The sequence below is a fragment of the Setaria italica genome, chromosome V (genome assembly GCF_000263155.2).
Source record: "Setaria italica strain Yugu1 chromosome V, Setaria_italica_v2.0, whole genome shotgun sequence".
Lineage (NCBI taxonomy): Eukaryota > Viridiplantae > Streptophyta > Magnoliopsida > Poales > Poaceae > Setaria > Setaria italica.
In genome coordinates this window covers 33891036-33917785 of record NC_028454.1, presented here as the reverse complement: position 1 = coordinate 33917785, position 26750 = coordinate 33891036, and the positions used below count along the sequence as shown (strand labels likewise).

At 48.2% G+C, this 26750-nt stretch overlaps 3 protein-coding genes and 1 pseudogene across 6 annotated transcripts; all 4 read right to left on the bottom strand.

The window, feature by feature from the left end:
* Positions 1-796: 796 nt before the first annotated feature.
* Positions 797-12148, bottom strand: LOC101766676 (LEAF RUST 10 DISEASE-RESISTANCE LOCUS RECEPTOR-LIKE PROTEIN KINASE-like 2.1). Its single transcript, XM_022826774.1, has 3 exons — positions 11030-12148; positions 2545-2571; positions 797-2087 (listed from the first exon to the last, which is right to left on the bottom strand). The coding sequence occupies exons 1-3, from the start codon at positions 11955-11957 to the stop codon at positions 1036-1038; spliced, it is 2007 nt and encodes a 668-aa protein (XP_022682509.1). The 5' UTR covers positions 11958-12148; the 3' UTR covers positions 797-1035.
* Positions 12149-14965: 2817 nt separating this feature from the next.
* Positions 14966-15487, bottom strand: LOC101766270 (annotated as a pseudogene).
* A 1540-nt stretch (positions 15488-17027) lies between these two features.
* On the bottom strand, positions 17028-18996 carry LOC101771767 (rho GDP-dissociation inhibitor 1). Its single transcript, XM_012846023.2, has 5 exons — positions 18810-18996; positions 18611-18677; positions 18073-18291; positions 17555-17679; positions 17028-17436 (listed from the first exon to the last, which is right to left on the bottom strand). The coding sequence occupies exons 1-5, from the start codon at positions 18966-18968 to the stop codon at positions 17356-17358; spliced, it is 651 nt and encodes a 216-aa protein (XP_012701477.2). The 5' UTR covers positions 18969-18996; the 3' UTR covers positions 17028-17355.
* Positions 18997-19898: 902 nt separating this feature from the next.
* Positions 19899-26421, bottom strand: LOC101772172 (LEAF RUST 10 DISEASE-RESISTANCE LOCUS RECEPTOR-LIKE PROTEIN KINASE-like 2.1). 4 transcript variants are annotated; one of them, XM_022826770.1, is made up of 4 exons: positions 25345-26421; positions 22389-22415; positions 21621-21647; positions 19899-21164 (listed from the first exon to the last, which is right to left on the bottom strand). In XM_022826770.1, exons 1-4 carry the CDS (start codon positions 26243-26245, stop codon positions 20113-20115), a joined length of 2007 nt encoding a protein of 668 aa, XP_022682505.1. In that variant the 5' UTR covers positions 26246-26421; the 3' UTR covers positions 19899-20112. The 4 variants fall into 4 exon arrangements, with proteins under 4 accessions (XP_022682505.1, XP_022682507.1, XP_022682506.1 ...); XM_022826772.1 differs by lacking the exon at positions 25345-26421 and adding an exon at positions 23441-25155; XM_022826771.1 differs by lacking the exon at positions 21621-21647.
* Positions 26422-26750: the final 329 nt, after the last annotated feature.

Here is a 26750-nt window from a genome sequence, read left to right as displayed (position 1 = left end):
GTGCTTTTTTCAGCTTTTTCTGGCCGCGTTCGGTGAACCCATGGCGAACAGCGGCTAGATCTTGATGATCACGTACGACTAACCTCTCCGCCTCTGCATATGCGGCGTCGAGACTCGAGAGAGAGAGATATATTAGGAGATACAGCGAGTCCGAGTATGACATGGAGCACAGATTCAACTGATCCATTTTATTGTTCCGCCGACGATTCAGCAAGATCGCGGGTCAACTCACAAGGTCTTCTTGGATTTGAGTCCGAAGATTACCTCCATCATCCTGGATGAGTTCGATGGTAACAGGTACAGTAACAGCGATGGTAAATGGGCCAACCTACCAGCGGAAAAGAACATGAAAACCTGGGTGGTAGCCCACGGCCCGTCAAAATAAAATGGCCCATCGCGTCCTCTCGGCTACCTCTCGCCTTTTCCACGATCTCGCCGTTAACCCGCACGGCACTGGAAATTGGAATCCGATGAGTCCAGCGATGGTGAGCCTCGCGATTCCGGGGATGAGTCTTTCGGTGCCTGGACTTAGGCGAAGGCAATCTATCGCATCGGGGAGCATTGCTAGCCACCCAGACTTCGGTAACCCCAGTGTCTAAATCCCCAATGTCCAATAACTAATTCAGGTATGCAAGAACTTTACACTGTAGATTTGTACGTAGTTCTGATCTGAATCATCAAGGGAAGTTTTAGTTGTCATCGGCAGTTTGTATTGAATTTTGTAGGAGGGGTAGGTATTTAAAACCTAATCTAATACTGAATATGAAATGCAATTGTCCAATGAACTGAGTACAAATGACACAGAAGAGAGCTTGTATTAGTAATAGTAGCCAGCATGATCCAAATTATACCATCATACAACGTTGTGTGATCCCCCAGCCAGCTAATTACTGGCAAATAAAATTAGAAAGCATGTTTACAGACCAAAAATAACATCTGAGGCAGCCCTTTATTTTTCAATATACAGCAAATATTTTGCAGGTGTGAAATCTGGTATCAGTTAGCAACATTTTATTAGGAACATATGGATCCTTATCAACTCAAGAGCACTTTTGGTGGCAATTCCAGGTTACTTGTGCTGCCTTCTAGCATCTCCACGACTCTAGTCATTGTTGGCCGATCAGTTGGACTTACTTGTATGCACCAGAGACCTACCACTATCATCTTTCTCACAAGCTCTGTAGTCTCACCATTAATCTCAGAAGCACTGATGCAGTATTCATCCACATGCTCATAAATCCACTGAGGGAAATATTGGCTACTAGATTCGCTATCTGCATTGATATTTTTGTCCCTTACCCCAATCATCTCAAGCACCATCATACCATAACTGTAGACATCAGACTTGCTACTTACTATCCCAAATTGCCTTGAGTACACCTCAGGGGCAATGTATCCTATTGTTCCTCTTGCACCACCAATGGAGATAACGCTCTCTTTATTCAGGCATAGCTTGGCCAATCCAAAATCAGAAATCTTAGGGCGAAAATCGTGGTCTAATAGAATATTTTGGGGTTTGATGTCAAAATGCACGATGCGAGTATTGCATCCTCGGTGGAGATATTCAAGTCCTCTAGCAATGCCAATTGCTATGTCAAATAATTTCTCCCAGCTTAGTGTATTTTCACTGTTTAAATTGCTGCTGAAGACATACCTTTCCAGTGAACCATTAGGCATGTACTCGTAAATGAGAGCCCTTTTGGATCCTTCCAAACAAAATCCTAGAAGGGTAACAACATTGACATGAGAAGTTCTGCTAATGCTAGCCACCTCATTCATAAATTCCTCCCCATCACCCTTGACGTCCTTTAGCATCTTTACTGCTACCTGGCTACCATTAGAGAGGTTACCTTTGTATACAGCACCAAATCCACCTTGGCCTAGCTTAACAGCAAAAGACTTTGTCATTCTTTTCACATCTGCATAACTGTATCTTTTAGGATGCAGGTTCCCATTCTTTTGTAAAAAGGATTCAATCCTTGGTTTGTTCTTTGATTTAAAGGGCAGCGAACCATATTTGCAGGTCAAGAAGAACGCGAGAATAAGTAGACTCAGAAATAGAAGGCTCGATATGCTTGCAACAATATCTGCATCACAACAAGGCATCACAAGTGAATCCATTTTGTGAAGTGCTCTAGGAATTCATTTTGCAAAGTCAGTAGGGAAACACATAGGTTTATTTCCCAGAGGAAGGATAAAAATTCTTCTCCAATGTTCAGTCATTTTGCGAAGCGTTCTAAAAATCCATTTTGCAAAGCATAATGCATATATTGCCGGTCAGTAGGGAAACTCGAAAGTTTATTTTCCAAAGGGACGATATAATTTTTCGGCATTGTTGTCACCGTCAGTGGATTCCAAAATAATATATTTGTGAGAATCATGGATTTTAAAACATGGCGTGCCATGCCTTTGTTTTCTGCTCTTTTATGCTAAATGAACTGGGTGCAGATTATATAGGCACATGTAAAGCAGGCTTTGTAACAGATTAGTATACGAATATACAAAAGAAAAACACTGAGTGAACCCAAGATTGAGGTTCCTTACCGATTGTAGTTTTCTTATTACCATGCCCTGCAAATTACACACGCAAAGAAACACATAAGTGCACATAAATTGCATATATAAGCATCTTACAAAGCTAACAATATTCTACCGTACACCCAAAAACAGATTACATGGCTTCATGAAAAAGGCAGGTGAACGAAAATAGGCACTAGTTTCAAGCCTTCTCTAGAAAGATTTGGCAATTGACAGTTTGACACCAATATTGAACATGTACATAGATACATGGAATCCATTGGCATTGCCAGTCACTACCAGGAACACATGCTAGTCGCCTGTAGTCATCGGCTCTGTATTTGTCCTCTTAGGACTCACATGATCCAAGTTGGTTAATTGACGGGCGCAAAAGAATTGCTTGTGAGTTGTGACAGATATTTCATATAATTTCACGAGAAAATTTGCCATTTCCAAATACTGTAGTACTTCTATGTAACACATTTCTTGCTAACTCAAAAATCCACCAAGGAAACCCGCTAGTCCTGATAAAGGTGCGAGTTGCGACTGGTGGGCAAATTTTACTTAAGTTTACTTCAAAACAGTATTTTGGTTCAGGGATAAAGCTTTCGATCTATGGCAGATGGTCAAAGCGGGCAAGGTGAAGAAGCCGGTTAGACCAGCTGAAATGGAGGAAGAAGAAGCCGGAGCTGGGGTAGATAAAGTGCAACACTGATGCAGCGTTCCAGGAAGATACCCACACTGGTGCCTCGGGTGGGGTGCTCCGTGATCACGACGGGAGATGCTTGGGCGCTCGCGCGAGATGGATAGACTCCTGCCTGGATGGCCTGGTGGCTGAGGCGATGGCGGCATATGATGGCCTCAAGCTGGCAGTAGACTTTCAAACCCAGTTTGTCCACCTGGAGACAGATTGCCAGAAGCTGGTGAAACTATGGGAGCAACGCAAAGAGCAGCGGTCGCGGATCTCGCCTTGGTGCAACAGATTGAATCTCTTAGTCGGAGCCTCTTAGATTTTAAATTCTCCTTTGTGAGTCGTTTATGTAATAATGTAGCGCACGAGTGTGCCCATCTGGTTACGCGTCTCAGTCCGGTGGAGAAGTGGCAGAACAATGTGCCACCGGCTGCATGTCGTTGCCTGGACGCTGATTGTAATTGCTCTTAAAAGGCTCCGACTTTGCTAAAAAACAGTTTTTTTGGTTCATTAGGAACGATTTCGCTGAGAAAGGTGCTTTGTGGCGTGGCAGACTCTTAGGGTGTGTTTGGTTAAACTGTAACTTTTGAAAAAATTAGCTGTGAGCTGTGGAAAAGTGACTTTTAGGAAACACTTGTGAGTGAAACTCCACGTGTCATTCATACTTCACCCTACTCAACCCTTCCCTTTCTCACTGACGAACGGACCACGATGAGCACCTTATTCTTCCTCTGGACTCAAAGAGACAAACCTTGGCCGCGCAGGAGCCAGCGCACAGATGACGGGGACAACGTCGGCCTCGCCGGCAGCGCCATTGCTGCGGTTGCGGCCGCAGTTAGGGGAGGGGGCTCGACGAGGAGGTCGCGTTGCCGGGACAGGGACCGCGCCCGCGCCGACCGCCGGGGGCTCGAGGACCCGCCGCTCGGGAGCAAGCCAGCCGAAAGACTCGAGTTGGAGTTGCCGGTGTTGGAGTTGTCAGAGGGGAGGACTCCGCCGGCAAGCCCGAGATCCAGATTGGCACCGTCCGCCGAGGAGGAGGAGGCCGGGCGCACCTACTACTTGTGCACCTAGGTGGAGGATGGTAGATGGAGGCGGGTGCTGGCGTGGGGCGGACAGGGGTGCTGGCGCCTGGGAGGAGGAGGGCGGAGGGAGGCCGATGTGACGCCCGCAGAAATCACTAACTAAATTCCCCCGTTAAAAACTCTCTTTAAAATCTTTTTACCGCTGAGCTCCCGGAAATCGGAAACCTCCCCGGTGATTTCGCCGTCCCGGTACCCATGCCGACCCCCACCTATCTTTTTATCTGTGCCCGTGAATCTCGCCGCGCGCCGTCGTCAGACCGCCGTGCGCGTGCTCCGACCGCGTGCCGCGATCGCCGCCGGTCCCTCTCTTTTTCTTTCTCTTTTCCCCTCCCCTTTTTCCTTTTCTTTTTCCTTTCTCCTTCTTCCTTTTTCTTCTTTCTTCCTTCTTCCTTCTCCTCTCTCCTTCTCTTCCTTCTTCCTAGCGCCACCCGTCCGGCCCCAGCTCCTTAACTCCCCGGCGCTACTGGCGCCACTCCATACGGCCTCGCGCGCCAGGGGCACGCCGCCCGGCCTCGCACGCCAGGGGCCCGCCGCCTGGCCAGCGCCCCACGCCGCCCCCTCGGGCCGTGCGCCCGACCCGGCCCCGGGTCGCCTGCGCCGCCGCTCCAGCGTCCGGCCACCCCGGCCCCGCGCGCCATCCCTTCCGCGCCGGCCTCCTTCGGCCCCGCGCCACACCCCCGCTGCCGGCCCCTACACCCCCCTCTCTCGCTCGGCACGGCACCGGTGCCGTGCCGGCCATCGCCGGCCGCCGCCCGGACCCCCACCTCCCGCACGCCTTGGACCCGCCCTCGCCGGCCTATAAAAAGGGGGCGAACGCCCCGACCACGACCACCACAACCTCCGCATCATCCGCCGCCGCCTCCCTGCACAACCGCCGCCGCATCCTTGCCGCCGCCACCTCCCGCACGGGCGCCGGTGCCCTGCCCCCTCCTTCGACGACGCCGCCCGAGGTGAGGCAAAATGGGGCCTCCACCCCATCCTCCGCCGCCCCGGCCCTCGGCCGCCGCCGGTGCAGCCCCGCCAGCCGGCCGCCGCCGGCCACTTCCCTCCCTCTCTCTTCCTCTGGTTCCTGGAAGAAGAAGGAGCCAAAACTCTAAGAATTCCGATCTAACCCCCAAGTTTCCCCAAATTACACATAGGCGCCTCCACCTCCAAAAATAATTGCAATCAGGTCCCTGATTTATTATAAATCAGCCTTAAACCTCCGTTTAAGCCCCTAATCCGTGTTTAACCCGTCATTTCATGCGCCAAACTCACTCCAATTAATCCTAAATTTCACCACCTCATCCTCTGGGATACTTTCGCTGATCCATACCCAAATTTCCCAGAAATAATCTTCCTACCTATTTTTCGTTCGCGTTTCCTGTTCGGAGCTCATGGTTAAAAACCGTTTCCTTTTTATTTATTTGTGTGTCTGTTTGTGTGTGCCGTAGATAGCGGATTGCCCGAGGAGGAGCCCGAGGAGGAGCTTGATCGCGAGCCCGAGCCCGAGGACCAGTACCGCGAACCGGAACTCCCGGAAGGCTTTGAAGACGGCAAGTCCAATCTCACCCTTTGATGCATACTTAATACCTAGTTTTTCAAACACAACCTATTGGCCTGTTTTACAAAATGCATATTATTTTATCGCAAGACATGGTTGGATAGCCACCCCTTGATTGTTATGAACATTCCTTGTTGTCCTACGCTTATCTCTAAATATGACTCGCTCTGTTTAGATGATAACCACTGCTAGAACGCTTAGGAATTTGTTACTCAAATGCAATCATTATTACAATGGTGTATTCGGAAAAATAAATGTGTGTGTGTGTCCAAGTGAGAGAAATGGCTTTTGGGTTCGGGGAAAGAGGATGTGTAGACGGGATGGATGGGTGTTCCTTGTGTGGCATGCCATGTCGTTGTGCTCGTACCTTGGTGGTTGAGCAATGTCGGGAGATATCCATCCTGTCGTAATTAAGGACCGAGTTGATGTGTCATCTTGCCTAATTCCCCTATCGTGCAACCACTCGACCGTTGTATGGGCAACGACTTAGCATAAATCCCACTAGCGGGACTGTTAGTCCTCAGGGGTGCTGGTGAGCAACGGGAACCCATGGAAAAGGAGTAAGATCTTGGAGACTTAGGTCCCGGTTACGGTCTCATGGACGAGCCGTGAACCCCTTGGGTGTTTCCGCGAGAACTAGCCAGTCTTAGCTAAGGTGGGTAATGGCTTTGATAGGATCCGTACCGTCACCAAGGTGGTCGTGCTACGGTACCCTACTTGTGGGAAAAGTGTACACCCTCTGCAGAGTTAAAACCTATCCGGGTAGCCGTGTCCACGGCATTGGACGAGTTACGGCTTGGTCACATAACTAGCAATTGGGCAAGAATGTCATGTGTGTGTGTGTGTGTGTGGAATTTCAGAAGAGTCCGGTAGTTGTGCCATGCGCTATGGCGGACGGGGAGTCCGATAGCGATAAAAACTTGGATCCTTTGGGTAGGATCAACCCCACTCAATGTCCTGGGTATTAGAGGAAAGTTTTACAAAAACCCTTTCAAAACAACCCCCTGCATGTGTAAAATTTTAGCTTTTCCGCAAATAAACTCTAGCCTATCCTTGTTGTACTTGTGCATAAACTTGCTTGTATCCCCTCCGTGGATGGGGTTGGACTTGTTGAGTACGATAGTACTCACCCTTGCTTCATTGCTACAGAGGAAGACCCCAATTTCGTCGCAGAGGACCTCGAGTAGAGGTTGTGTCCGCACCCGACGCTGCCTGTGGTGTTGTCCTGCCCAAGATGCTGCCGCTGCCGTGTAGTCCCGAGTGCTGTCTTTTGGCAGTCGCTTGGTTAGCCGCCGTTATTTATTTACTGTTTATCGCTGCGTGGCTTTCACACCCACTCCCTCGGGAGTTGTACGGTAACTGAATTATCTGTCGAATAAATGTGTTATCAGCCTCCTGGGACTGATATTTGTATCACATTTAGTCTCTACTTATGTGGGGACGCTTCAGCCGAAGAGTTCATGACCCAAGCGTTCGCCGTTGGAGGAAAACAAGCGAGCGAGAGGGAACCACGAGGGAGGAGATGACATGATAGAAAAGAAAATTGAAGGGGCATGCTCATAACCGATGACAGGTAGGTAATTTTGTGAAAAAGTTATCCCTCATAATTAGAAAAAGTAAGGGAGGAGGTGCTATGAGATTTATACAGAGGGAAAGCTGCTTTTCTTGAAATCAATTGTATGGGGTTACCTATTTGGTTGGCTTTTATTTTTTTTAAGCCGAAAACACTTTGAAAAGCACAAACAAAGGGAACCTTAAGATGGAAATCCAGATTCAATAGATGCTTACTATAGACATGTACTTGCCTATCAAAATGATGTCAGATCATCTACAGTAAATGACCTGAACTGGTTTGCTATACTAAAAACTACCAGAATACCTAAAAACAAAAAAAAAACTAGCTCCAGTAGATGACTATATGGATTGCTATTTTAAGCTATGACTAAAATTTCTCTCAACGAGCCAAGCTAGCATTTCAGCTCGTTACGACAACGAGCCAGCTCGAGTTGGCTCACGAGCCAAACGAGCCGTTCAGTGGCAGGCCAGAAGCATTCGAGGAAGCAGGCCAGTGCTAATTGCTAAGCAGCCCGCGAAAGTTATAAGCCCAGCAACAGCCCAAGTAACAAACTAAACACCCTCAAGACTCCAGCGCTCCTCCAAAGCTCCAATCAACCTTATCCACTCTCGTGCATGCCCAGCCGCTAGCACTTGCCTCTCGTGTCTCGCTCACCTGCGGACCTGCCGGTCCGCCGTCGCGTCCACACGCGTCGCCAACCTGCCGCTCGACACCGCCGCCCGACGCCACTGCAGCTTCGAACAAGCAGGCATTGCTGCAATCTGCCATGCGCTTGCTGGGGACGACCACTACAGCCTGCAGGAACGACGGGTCGGGCGGCAAAAGCCGGAGAGGCAGGTGGGTGCGGCGCTGCTGCTGCTTCTGATTCCTGCTGGCGGCGGAAGCCATCGTGGCCATCTGCTCCGCCTTCAAGTGCGGACCTGCAGAGTAGGAGGTGGCAAGGGAGCACGCTGCTCCCGGAGGCCAAGCATACCGCAGCTCTAGTTCTTTTTTTTTTGAAAGAACAGCTCTAGTTCGATTTCAGCCACTACAAGGTAACCAATCAGTCAGCGGGAACTTGCTAGCAATTTGAGTTGATTCTTCTCATCTGTAGCAAGTCAGCGACCAAATCTTGTGCTGAGCAAGCTTTTGCGTCTATGCGGGCAGGGCTCCGGGGCTACATGGCGCCGGCAGCGACGGCCATCGCGACCCTGGACACAGCGTTAACGAGCTAGCTCACGAGCTAAACGAGCCAGCTCGAGCTGGCAAACGAGCCGATCCGAGCAGGACTTCTAGCTCGTTAAGGGTCTATTTTCTTCCACCTTGCTAAACTTTAGATGCTAAAGTTTAGCAACTTTGAGCTGCTAAACTGCAAAACACTCTTGCTAAAACTTGCTAAAGTTGAGTTGCTAAAGTTTAGCACTTTAGCAAGTTTTTGGTTGCTAAAACTTGCTAAAAGGTGGGCTGGACAACATATACCCCTCATTTATTGCTTGTCTCCCCCCTCCTGCGCACCTTTAATAAGGGTAGATAGGTCCTTTTACAGCTCATTAAATGCCTTTTAGCAAGAGTATCCAAACAGCTTTGTTAAAGTTTAGCAACTAAAGTTTAGCAACTTTTAGCAACTAAAGTTTAGCAAGGTGGAAGAAAACATGCCCTAAGATAACGAGCCGAGCCGAGCCAGCTCCTTATCCTAACGAGCCAGAGCGAGCCGAGCCGAGCCGAGCTGGCTCGATAGCCACCCCTAGTTCAGTGTTGGAGACTTACTTGGTCTGCAGTCCGGGTACCCGCCTTGCGGTTGGAGCACAAGCAACCCTCGCACAGGGGAGCCTGATCCGTCGCGATACGGCTCCAGCTCAACTTGAACACCTGCTTCAGCACGTCCCCGTATCCGCCACTTGTGAAGTTGGTCCAGTGAACACAAAACTAGGCTTTTCTCCGACTTCAGCAACACGTCTTGAATTTGGACCAAACATAGCGTTTGGGGTACTCGCATGGCGGTCTCTGCTCCCACGGCCAGTGTGCTGTCGCTCCAATGAAGAGCCTGCAGCAACTCAAGTATCACACGTGTTCTAGAGTGTTAGGGAAAAAAAAAGGTTCTGGTCAGTTGCTAGCTAACCTCTCAATTCAGCGATGCAAACCAGGTATGTGCAGGCTGTGTTTCACACTTTCAATAGTCGTAGTAGGTAGTAAACCTGACTATTGTTTCGGAGTTCAGACTGAAAGCAAGGACAGTTTGGTTCTCTGCTCTACAAGACGCTGTGGAGCACAGCAGGCCGCCGGGCCGTCTGATGAATCTCGTTCATGAAAAAGGGTGTAATCCTTTGTCGAATGAGGAACGGAAATAGGAATCAGAATTCCTACGTTTTTCTACCTACCCTGCTACCCACGTATATTTTTCAGGCAAACCAACTACTCCGGACCAGGTCAAGTCAAACAGCAGCAGAGCAGAGGGGAACGCGCTGTCGTGCACACGGAACACACGGGGCACAAGGAAGCTAACCCGTGGTCTGGTGTCACTGGAGACCCCAGAATTGAGCGAGTGAAATCGTCGAAGGATCAGTTGGGAACGACTTACTCGATGGCACCATTGCCTCTGCAGCTCCGATAGATCACCTTCCCGTCTTAGCACCAGCAGCCAAGGAATTCCTTGCTCTGGCCGTAGGCGCAGTGCCCGCCGGAGTCCCGCCGCTCCCACAGGTAGCACAGATCCGTCGTCCTCCGGCTCCAGGCCAGCTCGAACCCCTTCCTAAGCACGTCGCCGTATCCGCCGCTTGCCAACATGGCCTGGTCACTCCCCACCAGACTCTCGCTGCGCACTGGCACGGTGACGACCTCGCCGCATTGCGCAGCGGCCAGCTCGTACTCGTGGGATGTGTCAATGACCTCTCGAGACGACGCGAACACGAAGGAGACTCCGCCGCCGGCTCCGGGCGGGCTCTGGAACCCCGAGCAGTTGACTCTGTACGCGGCAAGTCCGGGCGGCACGGGGTCGCGACGGTAGCAGCCGAAGAAGAAGGTGAGGTTGTGGTCGTGCGAGCAGGTGTCGTGCAGCCGCAGCCACTCCCGGCCGAAGCTGACGTTGTGGCGGACGCTGGGGCAGCCGCCGCCGATCATCACGTCGCTGTCGGCCAGGATGATGGTTCTGGTGTTGTAGAAGATGTTCTGGACGGTGTAGTGCTGCTTATAACCATGTCCAGTCCAAAAAAAGTCCACTCATCTAATTAACCAAGTGCGCCACTGAACATTCTGCCACTTGCCTGCCAAAGCCAGTTCTAAGCTCCTGGTCTGTGGAGTGTGGACTGGTATGTTCTACACTGAAACAAGGGTAATACGGTTGTGGAGCACGGCAGACCGCCTGAATCGTTCGCGAAAAAGCACGGATTTGGTGAAAGAGTATATCAAAGCAAATACGGCTATAACCGTCCTTGTCATTTGATTAGAACGGGAACCAGAGCTTCTATTTTCTACCTACCCAGGCACTAATTTCCCAGGCAGACCCAACTAATTTCAGACCAGGCCAGGCCATAACTTTCACCATTAGCACGAGGCAATCAGCGGGACACAACGAGACGCGAATTAACGAGGGTCACAAGAAACTGCCGAATGTGCAATCGAAGGATCAGGTCTCAAAGACTTACTTGATGCATGCGCAGGCGCAGGCGCGGTGCTGGCACCGCTGCAGTCCGTCCCGTCCGGGTAGCCCACCTTCCCGTCGGAGCACAAGCAACCCAGGAATGTCTTGTTCTGCCTGTAGGCGCACTTCCCGCCGGACTCCTCGCACTGGGGACAGGGACCCGTCTCTATCGGGCTCCAGCCCAACTCGAATCCCTGCTTCAGCACGTACCCGTATGCGCCACTTGTGAAGTTGGTCCAGGTTCTTGCCACCTCCAGAACCTCATTCTTTACTAGCACGGAGACAACCTTATGGCAGTCTGCAGCCAGGTCGTGCTCTTGGGCTTTGTCATGATCATCAGGTGTCAATACAAACGCAACTCCGCCGCCAGGAACCGGACTCTCGAAATTGCAGTCGATTTGGTATTTGTGCAATCCAGCCGGCATGCGGGGCTCGCCTGAGTAGCAGCCGAAGTAGAAGGTGAGGTCGTCGTTGGAGCTGGTGTTATGCAACCACATCCCGTCGAAGGTGACGCCGTGGCGGACTGCAGGGCAGCTGCCACCGACGAGCACGTCTCTGTCCACCAGAGTAACCTTGTAGTTGTCGCTGTCGTAGGAGATGTCCTGAACGGTATAGGTTTCGCCGCCGAGACGGATGACCGGGCTCGCGCTCGGCCCCTCGCCCAGGCAGGAGATCTCCAGATCGGTGTAGCCGCAAGAGTAGTTTCCGCTGTAATCGGAGGTTGCTTTGGTTGCATTGGCAAGATAGAACGGGTAGCGGATTTCGACGCTGCCGCACCAGAACGACGACTCCAAGCACATGGAGCCGTCGTATGTGGTTGGAAGAGGGTCGCCATGGGAGGCGGGGACATGGACGGCAAGGAAGACGAAGAGGAGGAAGGGGAGGCGTGGTAGGTGAGCAGCCATGGCGGCGAGAAGGCGAGGCGAGCTCATCTGGCTGTTTTAATTTGTTAGCTCCGATTGGTATGTGAGCTTCCGAGCGGCGCACGCAAGACTTCCGAGCGGCGACTCGCGATTACGCGGAAAGAACGTCCTCACACAGGAACACGTCAACCGCGAGATTTTTTCTTGGAAAAGTATGATCAAACATAAAAGTAACCGCGCAATCTCAGCAAAGGAACATTCCACACCGTCTGAAGTCCAAGCAAGCAGAAAATCGTGAAAGAAAAGTAATGCGGGGGAAGAGAGTCCTTTAACAATGGAGACGTCGACAATCACTTGGTGTAAGGAGAGTCAAAAATACCAACAGAACGAGTGTTAAGAGTTCGGCTACCGGCGACTTGACTTGTAAAACTTGGTAGTAGTACTGTACTAGTAGTGTCCGCTGATCTCTACCAGTGTGGAAAATGGTATTTATATATTTATAAATCCTGATAAATATTAACAACTGCACTCCGATTTTTCTTTGGGGCAGAAGAAAAGTCAAAGCCTCAATAACGCTGATTCATCCATTCCAAACATGAACTTGCCATTTCAGTGTGACTTTTTTTTTGGTTGTACATCACGAGTCAACTGCTATTTATTTCCTCTGACGCTGCCTAAAGGTTTGACATGGCAAAAAAAAAAAGAGGAAATTTATATGCCTTACTTCGACAGTTCAACACTATAAATATTTTCTTTTCATATTATTGGCTCATGCCTTACACTAAAGGCACAACATGTACCCTCAACAACGAGCATGATGTGCAAGGCATGCTGTAGAAGGACTTGAATCTGATGAATGCCGTGCCTGAGAGGGATCCATCACGATGTGGCGGTCAATGGAGAGCCCTAGACTCAGCAGGCTAGCTAGGATGTTGTAGATCATTGTGGAGATGAAAAAAAATGAACAGTAACTAGGGTTGAAAAAGTCAGTAAAGGGAAAAAAAGGACTAATTGTGTTTGATAGATTTGATTGGGTTGATTCAATCAGCCTACACCCCTCAAGTATATGTGGGGTGGTATGGACTTGTCCAAAAGATAGGGGAGCATTAAATAGTCCCGAACCAATAATACATGGGCTAAGAAAACCCTCAAACAAAATAAATCTAGAAAACACGTTAAAATCCATAATTTGGAACAAGTACCGACCCATTCGTTGATGCCTTAGGGTTAGGCCTGATTGAATCGATTGTTGCTCATAGGCTCGGCTCAGATTCGGCTCTAGAATGGCTTACTCATTCGGTGGAAGGACCCATGCATTTGACCAAATTAATCGGTGAGGTTAGAGAAGCCTCCTCAATCTCTATGGAATGACCGACCCATTTTGCTATAGTAGCACCATATCAATCGATCTTACTATTGGTGAACCTCTCGACTCTATGGAATGGCCGGCTCATTTAGCAAAGAAGGACCGAATCAATCGGTGCTACTATGGAAGAAAATCCCCAAACTATCTGTAACGACCGAGCATTTTGATGCTCAATTTATAACTAAGACCAATCAATTGTAGCGCGTCACCTTTAGTCGAACATAACTCCCTGGGTTCATCTACATGTCCATTTTGATCAGCATGAAGAGGGCTATCTGATAGTAAAGTCCATCATGCAGTATGACCTTGCATTGGGAATCATTGAAAACACCACCGCACCGAATCAATGAGGTGATACTATATTATTGTTCATGTCATGTTTCAATCTCCATAACTTTCACGTTCACTGTCCAATTTAGGTCATCCATATGTCCAACTGATTGTTCCGATGAGAGCTATCCATTAATGACTTTGTTGTGTATTTTTACTTCATCTTCCTTTTAATCCAAGCCATTTTTCGTATATCTTCTTCCAACTTCTCATGTGCCATTTTTTATGTTAAAACTTTTATACCTCGTTTAACATTTCCATCAATTCTATCTCACTTTCAACCAGAGTGCATGTTAGATTATGGGTGAATACACTAAATTGCCCTTGAGAATGTTGATCACATAGGTGGAACCTACCATCTACCGTCCCGCATCACATCATTTGTTATCCCCCTGCCCCCTGCCTCCTCGAAACCCAGTCTAGGTGGCAGCGCACTCGCACCTACCATTGTGCTCCCAAACTAGATCCGAGTTAGATACCCATGAAAAGGTTTGGTTTGAACTATAGAATAATACTCCATCACAAATTGAGTACAAGAGTCTATCCATTACTGTCTACTAGACCACTCAACTCATAGTGCAGGTAACTCCTCTTGGCTCATCATCTTCTCTCTGGTGGGCCAACTTTTACCTTTGTTGATACATACAGAGTGTTACTAAAAATGGATTAAAATGTAGGAGTATTGATCAATACTACCTCTGTTAAAAAAACAAACCATCCTAAAAAAAGGTAGGATAAATTAACAAAAATATGAGATGATTTTGCTTGTTCCTATTTATTAGCCACATTTGACTCTAATTGACTTCCACCTGCACATTCACATACTAAAGAAGTTAACGTTGACAATTTATTTTTGGGATAGAGGGAGTATAAGCCAAATCAAATTAGGAAAACCTGCACCAGTGGCTAGTGGCTGCTGACTAGTACTCCCTCCATCTAGATTTATAAGGCATGTTACGACTTAGCACGGTTTTCCAAATAACACTTTGACCATTCATTTATCTTATATTATATTATTTATAGTTATAAACTTATAATCATTCTAGAGTATATTTGATTACGAATCCAACCATATAAAGTTTACATTATAAAAATAAAAAATTATTAGTCAAACATTGTAAAGTTTGAATTTTGATATGCGTGTGCGCCTTATCTATACCTAATATAAAAGAGCGGTTGTTTCTTCCAACCATTATGGTCATTTTGCAAAAAAAGTCCCTCAACTTTTTAGTAATCAACCCGCAGTCCAAATGCTGAACAGATGAGGAGCTCGGGTGGAAAAAGGAGGGAAGGGAGGGGGTTAAAGGGGAAAAAGCTTCTCCTTTCAGAGGAAAAGGGGGGGATTGGGCGCGAACGGCGGCCGGAGCGGGGTGCCCCGCCGCTACCCCGTGCTGCCCCTGCGCGCGGCCTCGACGGTGAGGTCGGCCAGCACGCCGCCCCAACCACGCCCCCGCTTCTCCTCCTCGCCAGCGGCGGCATCCTCCAGCTCATGCTCCTTCTCCTCCTCCGCGGTGAGGTACTCCGCGCCGTCCTCCGCCTTCGGGGCCTCCTCCGGAGTAGGGAAAGCCGCCGCTGCCGCCGCCGGCGGTGGGAGGTGGAGGGGGTCGACGGCGACCTCCTTGCTCTTGCCCTTCCCCTTCCCCTTGGTGGCCTTCTCCTTGGCGGTGCGCTTCTTACGGCCACGACAGGCCCCGCCTCCCCACTTGCCGCCACCGGTGCCCTCTATCTCTTCTTTCGCCAGGTGCTCCTCGAAGGCCTCGATGGCATGGTGGATGGCCTTGCGGTCGCCCTCCAGGGACCCATCTCAGCGGGACCAATAGGCCGTGTAGCACCCGAAGCATCCGGGCTTAGCCGAAACAGGATAATTTGAAGGGTTTGGTCTCGATCTATCTCTGGTTTGCATGATGATTAGTCTGTTCAGGATAATTTGTTCGTACGCCTAATTTTTGTGATGGAAACTGTACCTGATACTTGTTATTGGAATACGGAGGCAAGTGGAGTGCTCAGAATTCTGCGGTTTTTGCATTGGGCATGTTCCTCTCATGGTAGTCAGTCTCATCAAAAGGTTTAGTTATGATAAGATATGGTTGCTTAGGTGTGTTTGGAATTTACAAGTATATGGTGTCAATTTGCTGTTTATTTCGTCAAGCAGTATTGGTCGGATTATTTGGTGCTAGTTGTGAGGTGTATACAGATCCATGCACTGTATGAATCATGGATTCATGGTTGACATAGCGATGTTTTTATTTGGCTGTTAGAACAGGATTTTGATTCAGTACTATTGACATACTCATGAAGGTGGCTTGTTGTTCTATCATTATCAAATAGTCAGCTCAATTGAAAGGATCATTTCAAGGAAATTTAGAATGTGGGTTTTATAGTTGCTATATCTGTGCAGTGTAGTTTAGTGCTAGCTACATGTGAAGCCATCTGCTTGAAGATTCTTCTAAGTACTATTCTTGCTTTGAGGGCCATGGATGTATGCTCTAAGTTGTGGTTTTCTTACTGATCGTGCTACTGATGCGTGTTTATCTGGTGGTACCTTAAGGTCTTATGTCAGATTATGGTGTAGTGCTTTGGTCTGAATCTCCTCCTGCCGCCGCTGCCGGTAGCGACGGTGACGGATGCACCTTACCCTTCCCCATTATTTTCCTCCTCCTCACTCCTAGCAGGCGAGGCGGTCGTGGTGCGTTAGCCGTTAGCCCATTAGAGTTGCATGCATGGCGGATGAGCCAGCTTGCGTGCAATCGATTAGTTTCAGTCTTTCAAACGTCATCGTGTCGTATGTTTCTTCAGAGCTCGATCTAGCTAACGAGATGACCGACCGGACTTGTTACATTTTGCTATTTCGTGGGTTCGAATAAGCCCACGAGCGTCTCGTGAGGCAACCCAGGCCCCTTTGGGGGATTTTCCAGAACGCGCACGCAGCGAGCAACATGACAGAGCCAGACCGAGAGATTTACAATCCGTTTCTTCTTAAATGCAAAGCTTGTATTAGTACCAAACGGCCATCTCATCCATGCTGAGGCCAGCGTAAGAGAACGCTCCCCGGACAAGGAACTCGCCAGGCGTTAGTGGCGTGTGCTCGTTGCTCCAGCCTCGAAGGGTAAAGAGTTTGTAAGCGGCAAGTTTTTTCGTGGGCTTGAGCTCAGGGTGCGAGGGAGGCAGCCCGCGGCAATGCTCTCTTCTTGTGCACGTGGTAAATGATGGGGGAAAGCCGGAAAAGACATACACCAGGGGGATGCATTGAGAAGAAGTGTTGGGGCCAAACTCCCCTACACCCGGGGCGATATGCCATGTATAGATGCAATAACGTCGAGGTTCCTCCGCGGGGCGTGCCGGAGAGGTTGGGAGAGAAGAGAAGGAGGGAGGTGATAAGATTGGCTATCCGTAGCAACGTACGGACATTCTGCTAGTTACAGGTTTTTCCTCGTCGTCAGAAATTCCGTAAATTATAGCAGTAGGACTAGGAGGACAATACAATACAACCAGGGCAGCAGGCTGAGAGGTAACAGGCAAGTTCATTCCGCGGGTTCAGAAACAACACAGGAATGGATAAATGAACTCCACAGATTCAAAGTTGCATCTCACGAGGATTCTTCCGAGCCATGCCCATCAGGCAACACAACGAATTCTGTTTTCGGCCTTCCGGCTCAGATTGCCGGGCCACGCCGTCGCTCAGCGAGAATCGTACACAAGACACAGGACTATCCAATATCCATTCCCTGTTACATGCCCACCTAAACCCTGTTTTCACACTCTTTCTCAGTTTCAGGCCGAGGCTGGCCAATCCTTTCGGATCTCGAAGCAGTAGCTCATGTCCAGGTAGACTTTCCCATCATCGTCCACGAACTGGAAAGCCAAATTCATACAAATTCATTACGACACTGGGCTATGCATTTCCAAATGTGTAGAAAATTCAGGAAGGTAGGCTTCAAATGTGTAGAAAATACTAGAGGGGTTTCCTTACCTTCAGCTTTGCAGAATATGAACCCCTTGCAAAGATGCCGCTTGGTGTCGTATCTTCCTCGGCCTCGTAATTGTAAGGCTCCTGCTGAGGACTGTAGGTCCCCAGCATCACCTTCTGATTTTCCACTGCCAAAAGCAACCGGGGGGTCAACTATCTTAGGCTGAGGGGGAGCATGCGCTGACTCAATGACTGAGATTTCGATATCAAAGGCCAACTGACTTCCAGGTAAGTGAAGATGAACATTAACATTCGTTGCAAAAAAAAGGACAATGGCAATTATGTTTACATAAAAAAGACCGATCATGTGTGATGCAAAATTCATGAGCCAAATAGTTAGTAGTTTTACGGTAAGCATTTACATAACCAGCACTACAATGTAATGCAGATGTCAATTAACACAAGGATCATGTAAAACTACTCAAAATTCATGCCACCATCCTTATTCTCATAAATTGCAGCATCAGTACGTAACCAACAAAGATGATAAACATATATGCATATGATTGATTATAAGTCACCTCTTACTCCAGTCTTCCAGACGTTGTGTGTATATCTGAGACCAGACACAATGTTGTTGGAGACAGTGAAGGAGAAGCGGAAACTGTAGGTGCTCCCATCCTTGAGCGAGAATGCGTACCCCTTGTCATCCAGCACAAGTGGGATCGGCAGAACCAGATCCGGTCGCTCTGGACTTAGGATGGTCAAGTTCAATATGGTCACCTCTGGTTCTGCAGTCTCTGCATACATAAAGGTACTACCAGTCCAAGCATATGGAAGCTTTGTTTGATTGACTGCACTTTCCAGGCCATGTTCAAGTTAATATATTTAGCTGCACCGGAATTCTAACTCGATGTTATCTTGTCTCTTAAGAAAAATTTAAAGGTTAGCTTATTTGTGCTTTAGTGTGCCTGAAAGTGAATGAAAGAAACAGCAAGGCTGTAGTGAAAAAAAAATTTATCAGATCATGCCATGGACACACCATTTTTGCTTTCTGTAGTGACTTTCATTTCTGACATTGCAACACATGTGCGAGCATTAGTGCGGTATTAAATGTACCTCCAAGCTTAGTGGTATCAACATCTCCGAGGAGCTGCTCTTTCCACCTCCTTAGGCTGTCATCATCCTAGGCAAATACATCGCATTCAAAGGGTAAATGGATGGGGAAGCAACAGTAATAACGGCATAGATGGTGGCCTAACCTACATACTGAAGGTGTCACATAATCGCATGACGTGATCAGGCATAACCATGTTACCTTGTCGAGCTCAAGGTGGTCCTTGAGGGGAACCTGAGGACCAAGCGCCACGGTGTGCTTCCCATCATCGTCATCATAGTCGTCATCCTCAAAATCATTGGTGTCCGTGTCATTGTTGCTAATGCTCACTGATGCTTCCTTATTCTCCTCCTTATCCATGCTCCCTGTTGTCCCAGCTTCTTTGCTGTAATACAATCAAGAATGCAGATGATGATGATGAATCAAGCAAAAATATGTCGCTCCTAACATTCTAGGCAAGCAATATAAGACAAGCTAGCTTAATCAGGTAATTGTGCATGAGAGGCAAGGTGTTAAAAGCAAGGGCCAGATAAGTATATAAATAAGAAAATAAAATCTTGGACCTTCATTAGTAGCAGCGCATCATGTCACATACTAGTAAATAAAAATGGAGGGAGTAGTAAGTAGTGAGCAGTGTCTGGAGTAGTGACCAGCCTCACCACGACCGGCCCGATGAATCGCTGTCAGCAATGAACCAATGAATGAAACAATACACAGTTTTGGGTATGTTTCGCAATCGTATTAACAGATTGCGCGGTCCGTCGTGGCGGCGAAATTTCCACATGCAACCAAAGTTGTGTTGGGCGCGTTGGGCTCTGTCAAGTGGCCCACGGCCAGCGCAAACTAAAAAGGATCTGGTCAGCCCCCTTCTTCCTTCCGGTCATCGCCGCCTCTCGTGCGCGCTCTGGTCTGTGCGATCCAATGGATTTGGACAGCGAGCGTAGCCATCTGTTGGGAGCTACCTGGCATCGAGACGGGCACTCAGGCGGAGGTCGTGGAGGCAAACATCGACCCAGGCGGCACCCGCTGCAGTCCATGGCAAGCATCTGAAACCTGAGCAGTGGCCGCGTTGGTCCTATTTTGGCCACTCTTACTTTTGGAAACCTCTGGCTCTCAAAACCTAATCTCCAATAACCAGTTCAAGTATTTTCAGCAATTGAGCATTGCAGTTCTGATCTGAATCGGGATGAAAACGTATTTTGTGCTAATGTATTTCGTGGGGATGTAAACTCACTCACTACTGAATCTGTAACGCATTTACCTAATGAAATCATTACGAGTGCAAAGAAGTGAAACCATACTTGTAGCTAGTCTGATCAAATAACATCATCATGTGGTGCTATATGACCACCCCTGGTCAGCAATTCATATATTAGTTCCATCTCTGTTTACATACCAAAAGTAACATTTGATGCATGCCCTTTTTTTAAGTACAACAAAAATTTGCATTTGAGCAAACTGGTTTCAGTGAGTAACATTTTTATTGGGAACATATTGATGCATATCAACCCAGGAGCACTTTGGGTGGTAGTTCAAGATTACTTGTGCTGCCTTCCAGCATCTCCATGACTCTAGTCATTGTTGGCCGATCAGTTGGGATCACTTGTATACACCACAAACCTACCAGTATCATCTTTCTCACAAGCTCTGTGGTCTCACCATTAATCTCTGAAGCACTGATGCAGTATTCATCCACATGCTCATAAATCCACTGAGGGAAATATTGGCTACTAGATTCGCTATCTGCATTGATATTTTTGTCCCTTGCCCCAACCAACTCAAGTACCATCATTCCATAACTATAAACATCAGATTTGCTACTTACTGTTCCAAATCGTTTTGAATAGACCTCAGGGGCAATATAGCCTATTGTTCCTCTTGCACCGACAATGGATATAGCACTCTCTTTATTCAGGCATAGCTTGGCCAATCCAAAATCAGAGATCTTAGGACAGAAATCTTGATCTAATAGAATGTTGTGGGGCTTGATATCAAAATGCACAATGCGAGTATTGCATCCTCGATGGAGATATTCAAGCCCTCTAGCAATGCCAATTGCTATTTCAAATAATTTCTCCCAACTTAGTATATTTTCACTGTTGATGTTGGTGCCGAAGGTATACCTTTCCAATGAACCATTAGGCATGTACTCATAAATGAGAGCCCTTTTGGATCCTTGCAAACAAAATCCTAGAAGGGTAACAACATTGACATGAGAAGTTCTGCTAATGCTAGCCACCTCATTCATAAATTCCTCCCCATCACCCTTGACGTCCTTTAGCATCTTTACTGCTACTTGGCCGCCATTAGAGAGGTTACCTTTGTATACAGCACCAAATCCACCTTGGCCTAGCTTAACAGCAAAAGACTTTGTCATGCTTTTCACATCTGCATAATTGTATCTTTTAGGATGTAGGTTCCCATTCTTTTGTAAAAAGGATTCAATCCTTGGTTTGTTGTTTGATTTAAAGGGCAGCGAACCATATTTGCAGGTCAAGAAGAACGCGAGAATAAGTAGACTCAGAAATAGAAGGCTTGATGTGCTTGCAACAATACCTGCATCACAACAAGACATCACAAGTGAATCCATTTTGTGAAGTGCTCTAGAAATTCATTTTGCAAAGTCAGTAGGGAAACACATAGGTTTATTTCCCAGAGGATGGATAAAAATTCTTCTCCAATGTTCAGTCATTTTGCGAAGCGTTCTAAAAATCCATTTTGCAAAGCATAATGCATATATTGCCAGTCAGTAGGGAAACTTGAAAGTTTATTTTCCAAAGGGACGATATAATTTTTCGCCATTGTTGTCACCGGCAGTGGATTCCAAAATAATATATTTGCGAGAATCATGGATTTTAAAACATGGCGTGCCATGCCTTTGTTTTCTGCTCTTTTAGGCTAAATGAAGATGGGTGCAGATTATATAGGCATATGTAAAGCAGGTTTTGTAACAGATTAGTATACGAATACAAAAGAAAAACATTGAGTGAACCCAAGATTGAGGTTCCTCACCGATTATAGTTTTCTTATTACCATGCCCTGCAAATTACACAAGCAAAGAAACACATAAGTGCACATAAATTGCATATATAAGCATCTTACAAAGCTAACAATATTCTACCGTACACCCAAAAACAGATTACATGGCTTCATGAAAAAGGCAGGTGAACGAAACAAGAAGAACCGTGTTAGATCAACAACGCACAAGGAAAATAGGCAGTAGTTTCAATTTGATTTGTGCTGGCACATGCAATTTATTATTAGTATCCGCCAGCACAAAGCTTCCTTGTGTCGGCGGGGGAGTACCCACCAGCACAGAGGCCACTATATTGGCGGGCGACCTAAGCACCCGCCAGCACACCCCATCTGTGTTGGCGGTTGGCTTATGTGGCCCGCCAGCACAGAGCCCGTCCATTTAAGGCCACAGACATCTTTTTCACCAGGATACCTTCCATTTGGAGCTTGCCTAAGAAGAGCTCAGGAAAAGCTCCAAAAATACCAAATCTAAGGGAGAAGATTTTGCTCTTGATTTCTTTGGAGGAGGTGGCTATATAAGATGAGTGTGTGGTACTCCAATCTTGTTTTTCAACTTCTATCCATCATTTCTAGCTTCCTTTAAAACACGGCATGCCAATAATTAGCCATATGTCTGGTCTTTTGGACAAAATGAAGATGGGTGCAGATTATATAGGCACATGTAAAGCAGACTTAGCAACAGATTAGTATAGGAATAAACACAGGAAAAACACTGAAAGTGAACCCAAGATAGAGGTTGCTTACCGATTATAGTTTTCTTAGCATCAAGTCCTGCAATTACATAAGCAAAGAAGCACATAAGTGTACAGAAATGGCATATATAGTCGTCTTACAGAGCTAAGAATATTCTACCATCCTAAAGCAGGTGACCGACACAAGAGGAACCGTGTTAGATCAACAACACAAGGAAAATGGGCTGTAGCTTCAAGCCTTTTGAAAGATTTGGAAATTGACACTAAGGGGGCGTTTGGATGTCAGGGGCTAAACTTTAGTCCTATCACATCACACGTTCACACGGATGCTATTTAGGAGAACTAAATATGAGCTAATTATAAAACTAATAGCAGAACCCCTAGACTAAATCACGAGACGAATCTATTAAGCCTAATTAACCCATCATTAGCGAATGGTTACTATAGCACTACATTGTCAAATCATGGACTAATTAGGTTTAATAGATTCATCTCGCGATTTAGCCTAGGGGTTGTGCAATTAGTTTTATAATTAGACTATGTTTAATACTCCTAATTAGTGTCAAACATCCGATGTGATAGGAGCTAAAATTTAGCCCCTCCCTGCCAAACACCCCCTAATAATGAACATGTACATAGTAACATAGATAGCAGGGAATCCATTGGTAGGTTGTTGCCAGTCACTACCATGAATGCACGCTAGTCACCTATAGTCATCAGATATGTGGTTGTCCACTTAGGACTCATATGATCCAAGTCGGTTGATTGATGTACACAAAGAGTTGCATGTGAGTTGTGACAGACATTCCGTATAGTTTCACCAGAAACTTTGCCATTTCCATATATCTTGCTAATTCAAGGATCCAAAAAAAAACGCAATTATAGAGAAGGTGGACAAATTTTACTTAAGTTCAAAACAGTTTTATGTTCATCAATTAACAAATGCCCTAAAAAGGACCTTTGACCCTAGTCTCTACAGAGATCTAAAAAGGGAGAACGATTGTAGAGAAAACAAAATGAAGGACGGTACGATGAATTGAAGCAAAGTAACCAGTAATCCCCGGGCAGTTTGGAAAAGCAGAGCAAAAGCTTCTAGAGGCTTACCTGAGGAGCAATTGGGAGCGCCGACTCGCCCGCCGGAGCACAAGCATGCTACGTGTCCCCCCTTCTGGTTGTAGCCGCACTGCCCCTTGGATCGCTCGCACTGGTCACACGCGGAGGCCTTGCGCTCTTGGTGCCATGCCAACTGGAATCCTTCACGAAGACTGCTGCCGTACCCACCGTTCCTCCATCTAGGATCATTTTGTGGATCGGGAGGGAGACCGGATTTCAGCACAGGCACTTCGATAACTTTGCCGCACACCTGCCACCAATTCGTGTCCTGGTACGGCACGTCTTCCTCCCGAAACACAAAAGACATCCCATACGCCGGCTCGTCATCGAATTTGCAGGTGGAGGTCGTGTTTGACGGTGGCCGAGTGATGTCGGGGGCGGAGAGGAAGTTGCAATTGATAAAGAAGAGGAGGTAATCGACGGTGTCGTTAGGATAGTCCAGCCATGAGACATTCCCGAGCGTCACGTTGTGATTGGCTCTGGGGCAGCTCCCCTCGTTGAGGACATCAGGATCAGCAAGCCAGACTCCGGGGGGCTCGTAGTCGATGCGCGAGACGGTGTACTTGCCACTGTCGAGTTCCAGGAAGGCTCGGCCTTCCTCGCACTGAATCTCCATGCCAGGGTAGCCGCAGTACGAGCTGTCGTTTCCCAGGAGAGTTTCCATCTTGCTATAGAACGGGTAGCTGATGTTGACGTTGCCGCAGTTGTAAGGTTGCCGCACGCACATGGAGGTGTCGTAGCTATCGCCCCCGCTGGAAGGCGCGCCATGGGAAGCGGCAACCAAGATGGCAAGGAGAAGCAGCGGCGGCAGCAGCAGCCGGTGCCGTAGCAAGAGAGCCATGGCTAAACCTAAACAGGTCAGGCTACTTTTTTCCCCCTCTGGTTTGGTGGCGGCCGGCCTCCGTTTATAAGGTTGCGAGGGCCTGATGAGTTTCAAGGTCGATCGGCGGCCGGGTTGCCGACGAGAGGGACATGGCGGCAAAGTGCGGCAAAGAGCCGTGGCTGACCGTGACCAGCTGGGTCTCGCAAGATGCCAATTAGGCAATTACTCTGCCTTGGCGAAGTCACACTCGCGCGTTTTCCATTGGCTAACGCCCTTGGAAGAAAGAAAGGTCGCGTCCTTGGTTCTGGATCCATATTCATGTACGTATTCTCACTAGAAGATTTGCGTTCAATGGTCCGGAGTGGTCAGCAGTTAGAAAGTTTTGGGAACCACCGTAGTCGAACTATCTCAGTGAACGCAATTTCTCCGACCTCAGCAACACGTCTTGAATTTGGACCAAACATAGCGTTTGGGGTACTCGCATGGCGGTCTCTGCTCTCACGGCCAATGTGCTGTGGCTCCAACGAAGAGCCTGCAGCAACTCAAGTATCACACGTGTAAGGAAAAAACGCTTCTGGTCATTTGCCTACCATAGCCAATGCTAGCTAACTTCTCAATTCAGCGATGCCAATTAAACCAGGTGTGTAGGCTGTGTTTCACACTTTCGGCATGAATTCAGTGAGCAGTGGGTAGTAACCTGACTCTTGTTTTGGAGTTCAGACTGAAAGGAAGGACAGTTTGGTTCTCTGCTCTACGAAACGCTGTGGAGTACGCCGGGCCGCCTGATGAATCTCGTTCGAGAAAAAGAACAAAACGGGGTACCGAATGAGGAAATGCGAATTGGAATTCCTATCTTTTCTACATACCCACGCGGTATTTTTCAGTCAAACTATAACTACTCGCGGACCATTTATCAAAAAAAAAAAACTCGCGGGCCTAAACAGAGAAGCAGCAGCAGCGGGGACAAGAAGCCAAGAAAGCACCAAACGCGACAAGCTACTGGAACGCGTCTGGTGATCGCAGAAACGAGGGGTAAAATCGAAGGATGGGTCCTGGAGCCTGGAGGACTTACTTGGCGGTTGTACTGTGCTGGCACTACTGTTTTTGCAGTACGGGTCACCGACCTTCCCGCTGCACAAGCAACCGAGGAAAGCCTTGGCGTAGCCGTAGGCGCATCGCCCGCCGGAGTTCTCGCACCGGTAGCATTGATCCTTGGTGCTCCGGGTCCAAGCGAGCTCGAACCCCTGCCTTAGCACGCCGCCGTATCCACCCCTCGCCAACATGGACTGATCACTCGCCATGAGATCGAGAACCTCGCTTCGTACCGGCACGGTGACGATCTCCCCGCAGTGCGCGGCCAACTCATACTCTTGGGCGTTGTCGAGCTCTTCGGCGGCGAACACGAACGAGGCTCCGCCACCAGGTGCGTTCCCCAACCCCGTGCAGTTGATCCGGTACTTATCCGTGTCGAAACCGAGCGGCCGAGGATCGCCGCCGCCTGGCTGCTTGGAGAAGCAGCCGAAGAAGAAGGTGAGATTGTCGTGCGAGCTGGTGTTGCGCAACTGCAGCCACGCCTCGTCGAAGCTGACGTTGTGGCGGACCCTGGGGCAATCGCCGCCGCGAAGCACGTCGGCGTCGGCCAGCAGGAAGCTGTTGTTGTTGTAGAAGATGTTCTGGACCGTGTAGTCGTCTCGGCCGAGGTGGATGACGGGGGTCTGCGTTTCCCCGTCGTCCTTGCAGGCTATCTTCAGGTCGGTGTACCCGCAAGAGAAGGGTGCGCCGTGGTAGGCGGTCGAGTTGGCGAGGTAGAACGGGTAGTGGATTTCGACGCCGCCGCACCAGATCGGCGACTCCACGCACATGGAAACGTCGTAGGTGGGCGGAAGAGGGGTGCCATGGGAAGCGGGGCAATGGGCGACGAGGGAGACGAAGGGGAAGAGGATGACGGGGAGGAAACGTGGTAGGTGAGCCATGGTTTGTGTCAAGCCGTTTGATCTGCGATCTCGGCTGCATAGTGCATAAGTAGAGATACAACGCTGTAAGATTTGCACGCCTCCGGGAGCTCTCCCGCGTCTCTGCCTGTTACAGGCAGCCACGTCTTCTGTGGGACCGGCCCTGAGGAAAACGCAGGTACGGGAGGCCCACGTAGCAGGCGTACGCGTCCTCCTTGTCCGCGGACGAAATTGACTCCGTCTGGTTCGCCTCGCCTCTTCCGCCGTCGCTGCCGCAGCCTCGGCTCCAGTGCCGTCCCCGACGCTCCGGCTCAATTATTATTTTTTTCTTTTTTCCTTTCTTCAATTATTTTTTCTACAATTTGTACCAAGTATATGTGTAAGTTATGTGCATAAATTTTTAAACAACATTCTCCCAAAAATTATGACAAATATAACGAGTATAAGTTGTATATCATTAAAGTTGTATTATAGAATTATCATCTAAGTTGTTGTTAGAAAAAAGTTATGCTAAACTTTATAAAAA

Excerpts from the sequence above, each read along its gene's own strand:
- LOC101766676 (XM_022826774.1), bottom strand. The coding sequence starts at position 11,957 with ATGAGCTCGCCTCGCCTTCTCGCCGCCATGGCTGCTCACCTACCACGC. Across the intron at positions 2,572-11,029 it reads TGCGCCTGCGCATGCATCAA|GGCATGGTAATAAGAAAACT; the intron begins GTAAGTCTTTGA and ends TGTAATTTGCAG. Across the intron at positions 2,088-2,544 it reads TAATAAGAAAACTACAATCG|ATATTGTTGCAAGCATATCG; the intron begins GTAAGGAACCTC and ends GTTGTGATGCAG.
- LOC101771767 (XM_012846023.2), bottom strand. The coding sequence starts at position 18,968 with ATGGATAAGGAGGAGAATAAGGAAGCATCAGTGAGCATTAGCAACAAT. Across the intron at positions 18,678-18,809 it reads ACCACCTTGAGCTCGACAAG|GATGATGACAGCCTAAGGAG; the intron begins GTAACATGGTTA and ends GTATTTGCCTAG. Across the intron at positions 17,680-18,072 it reads CTGGAAGACTGGAGTAAGAG|TGGAAAATCAGAAGGTGATG; the intron begins GTGACTTATAAT and ends TGCTTTTGGCAG.
- LOC101772172 (XM_022826770.1), bottom strand. The coding sequence starts at position 26,245 with ATGGCTCACCTACCACGTTTCCTCCCCGTCATCCTCTTCCCCTTCGTC. Across the intron at positions 21,648-22,388 it reads TGCTAAGAAAACTATAATCG|GGCATGGTAATAAGAAAACT; the intron begins GTAAGCAACCTC and ends TGTAATTTGCAG. Across the intron at positions 21,165-21,620 it reads TAATAAGAAAACTATAATCG|GTATTGTTGCAAGCACATCA; the intron begins GTGAGGAACCTC and ends GTTGTGATGCAG.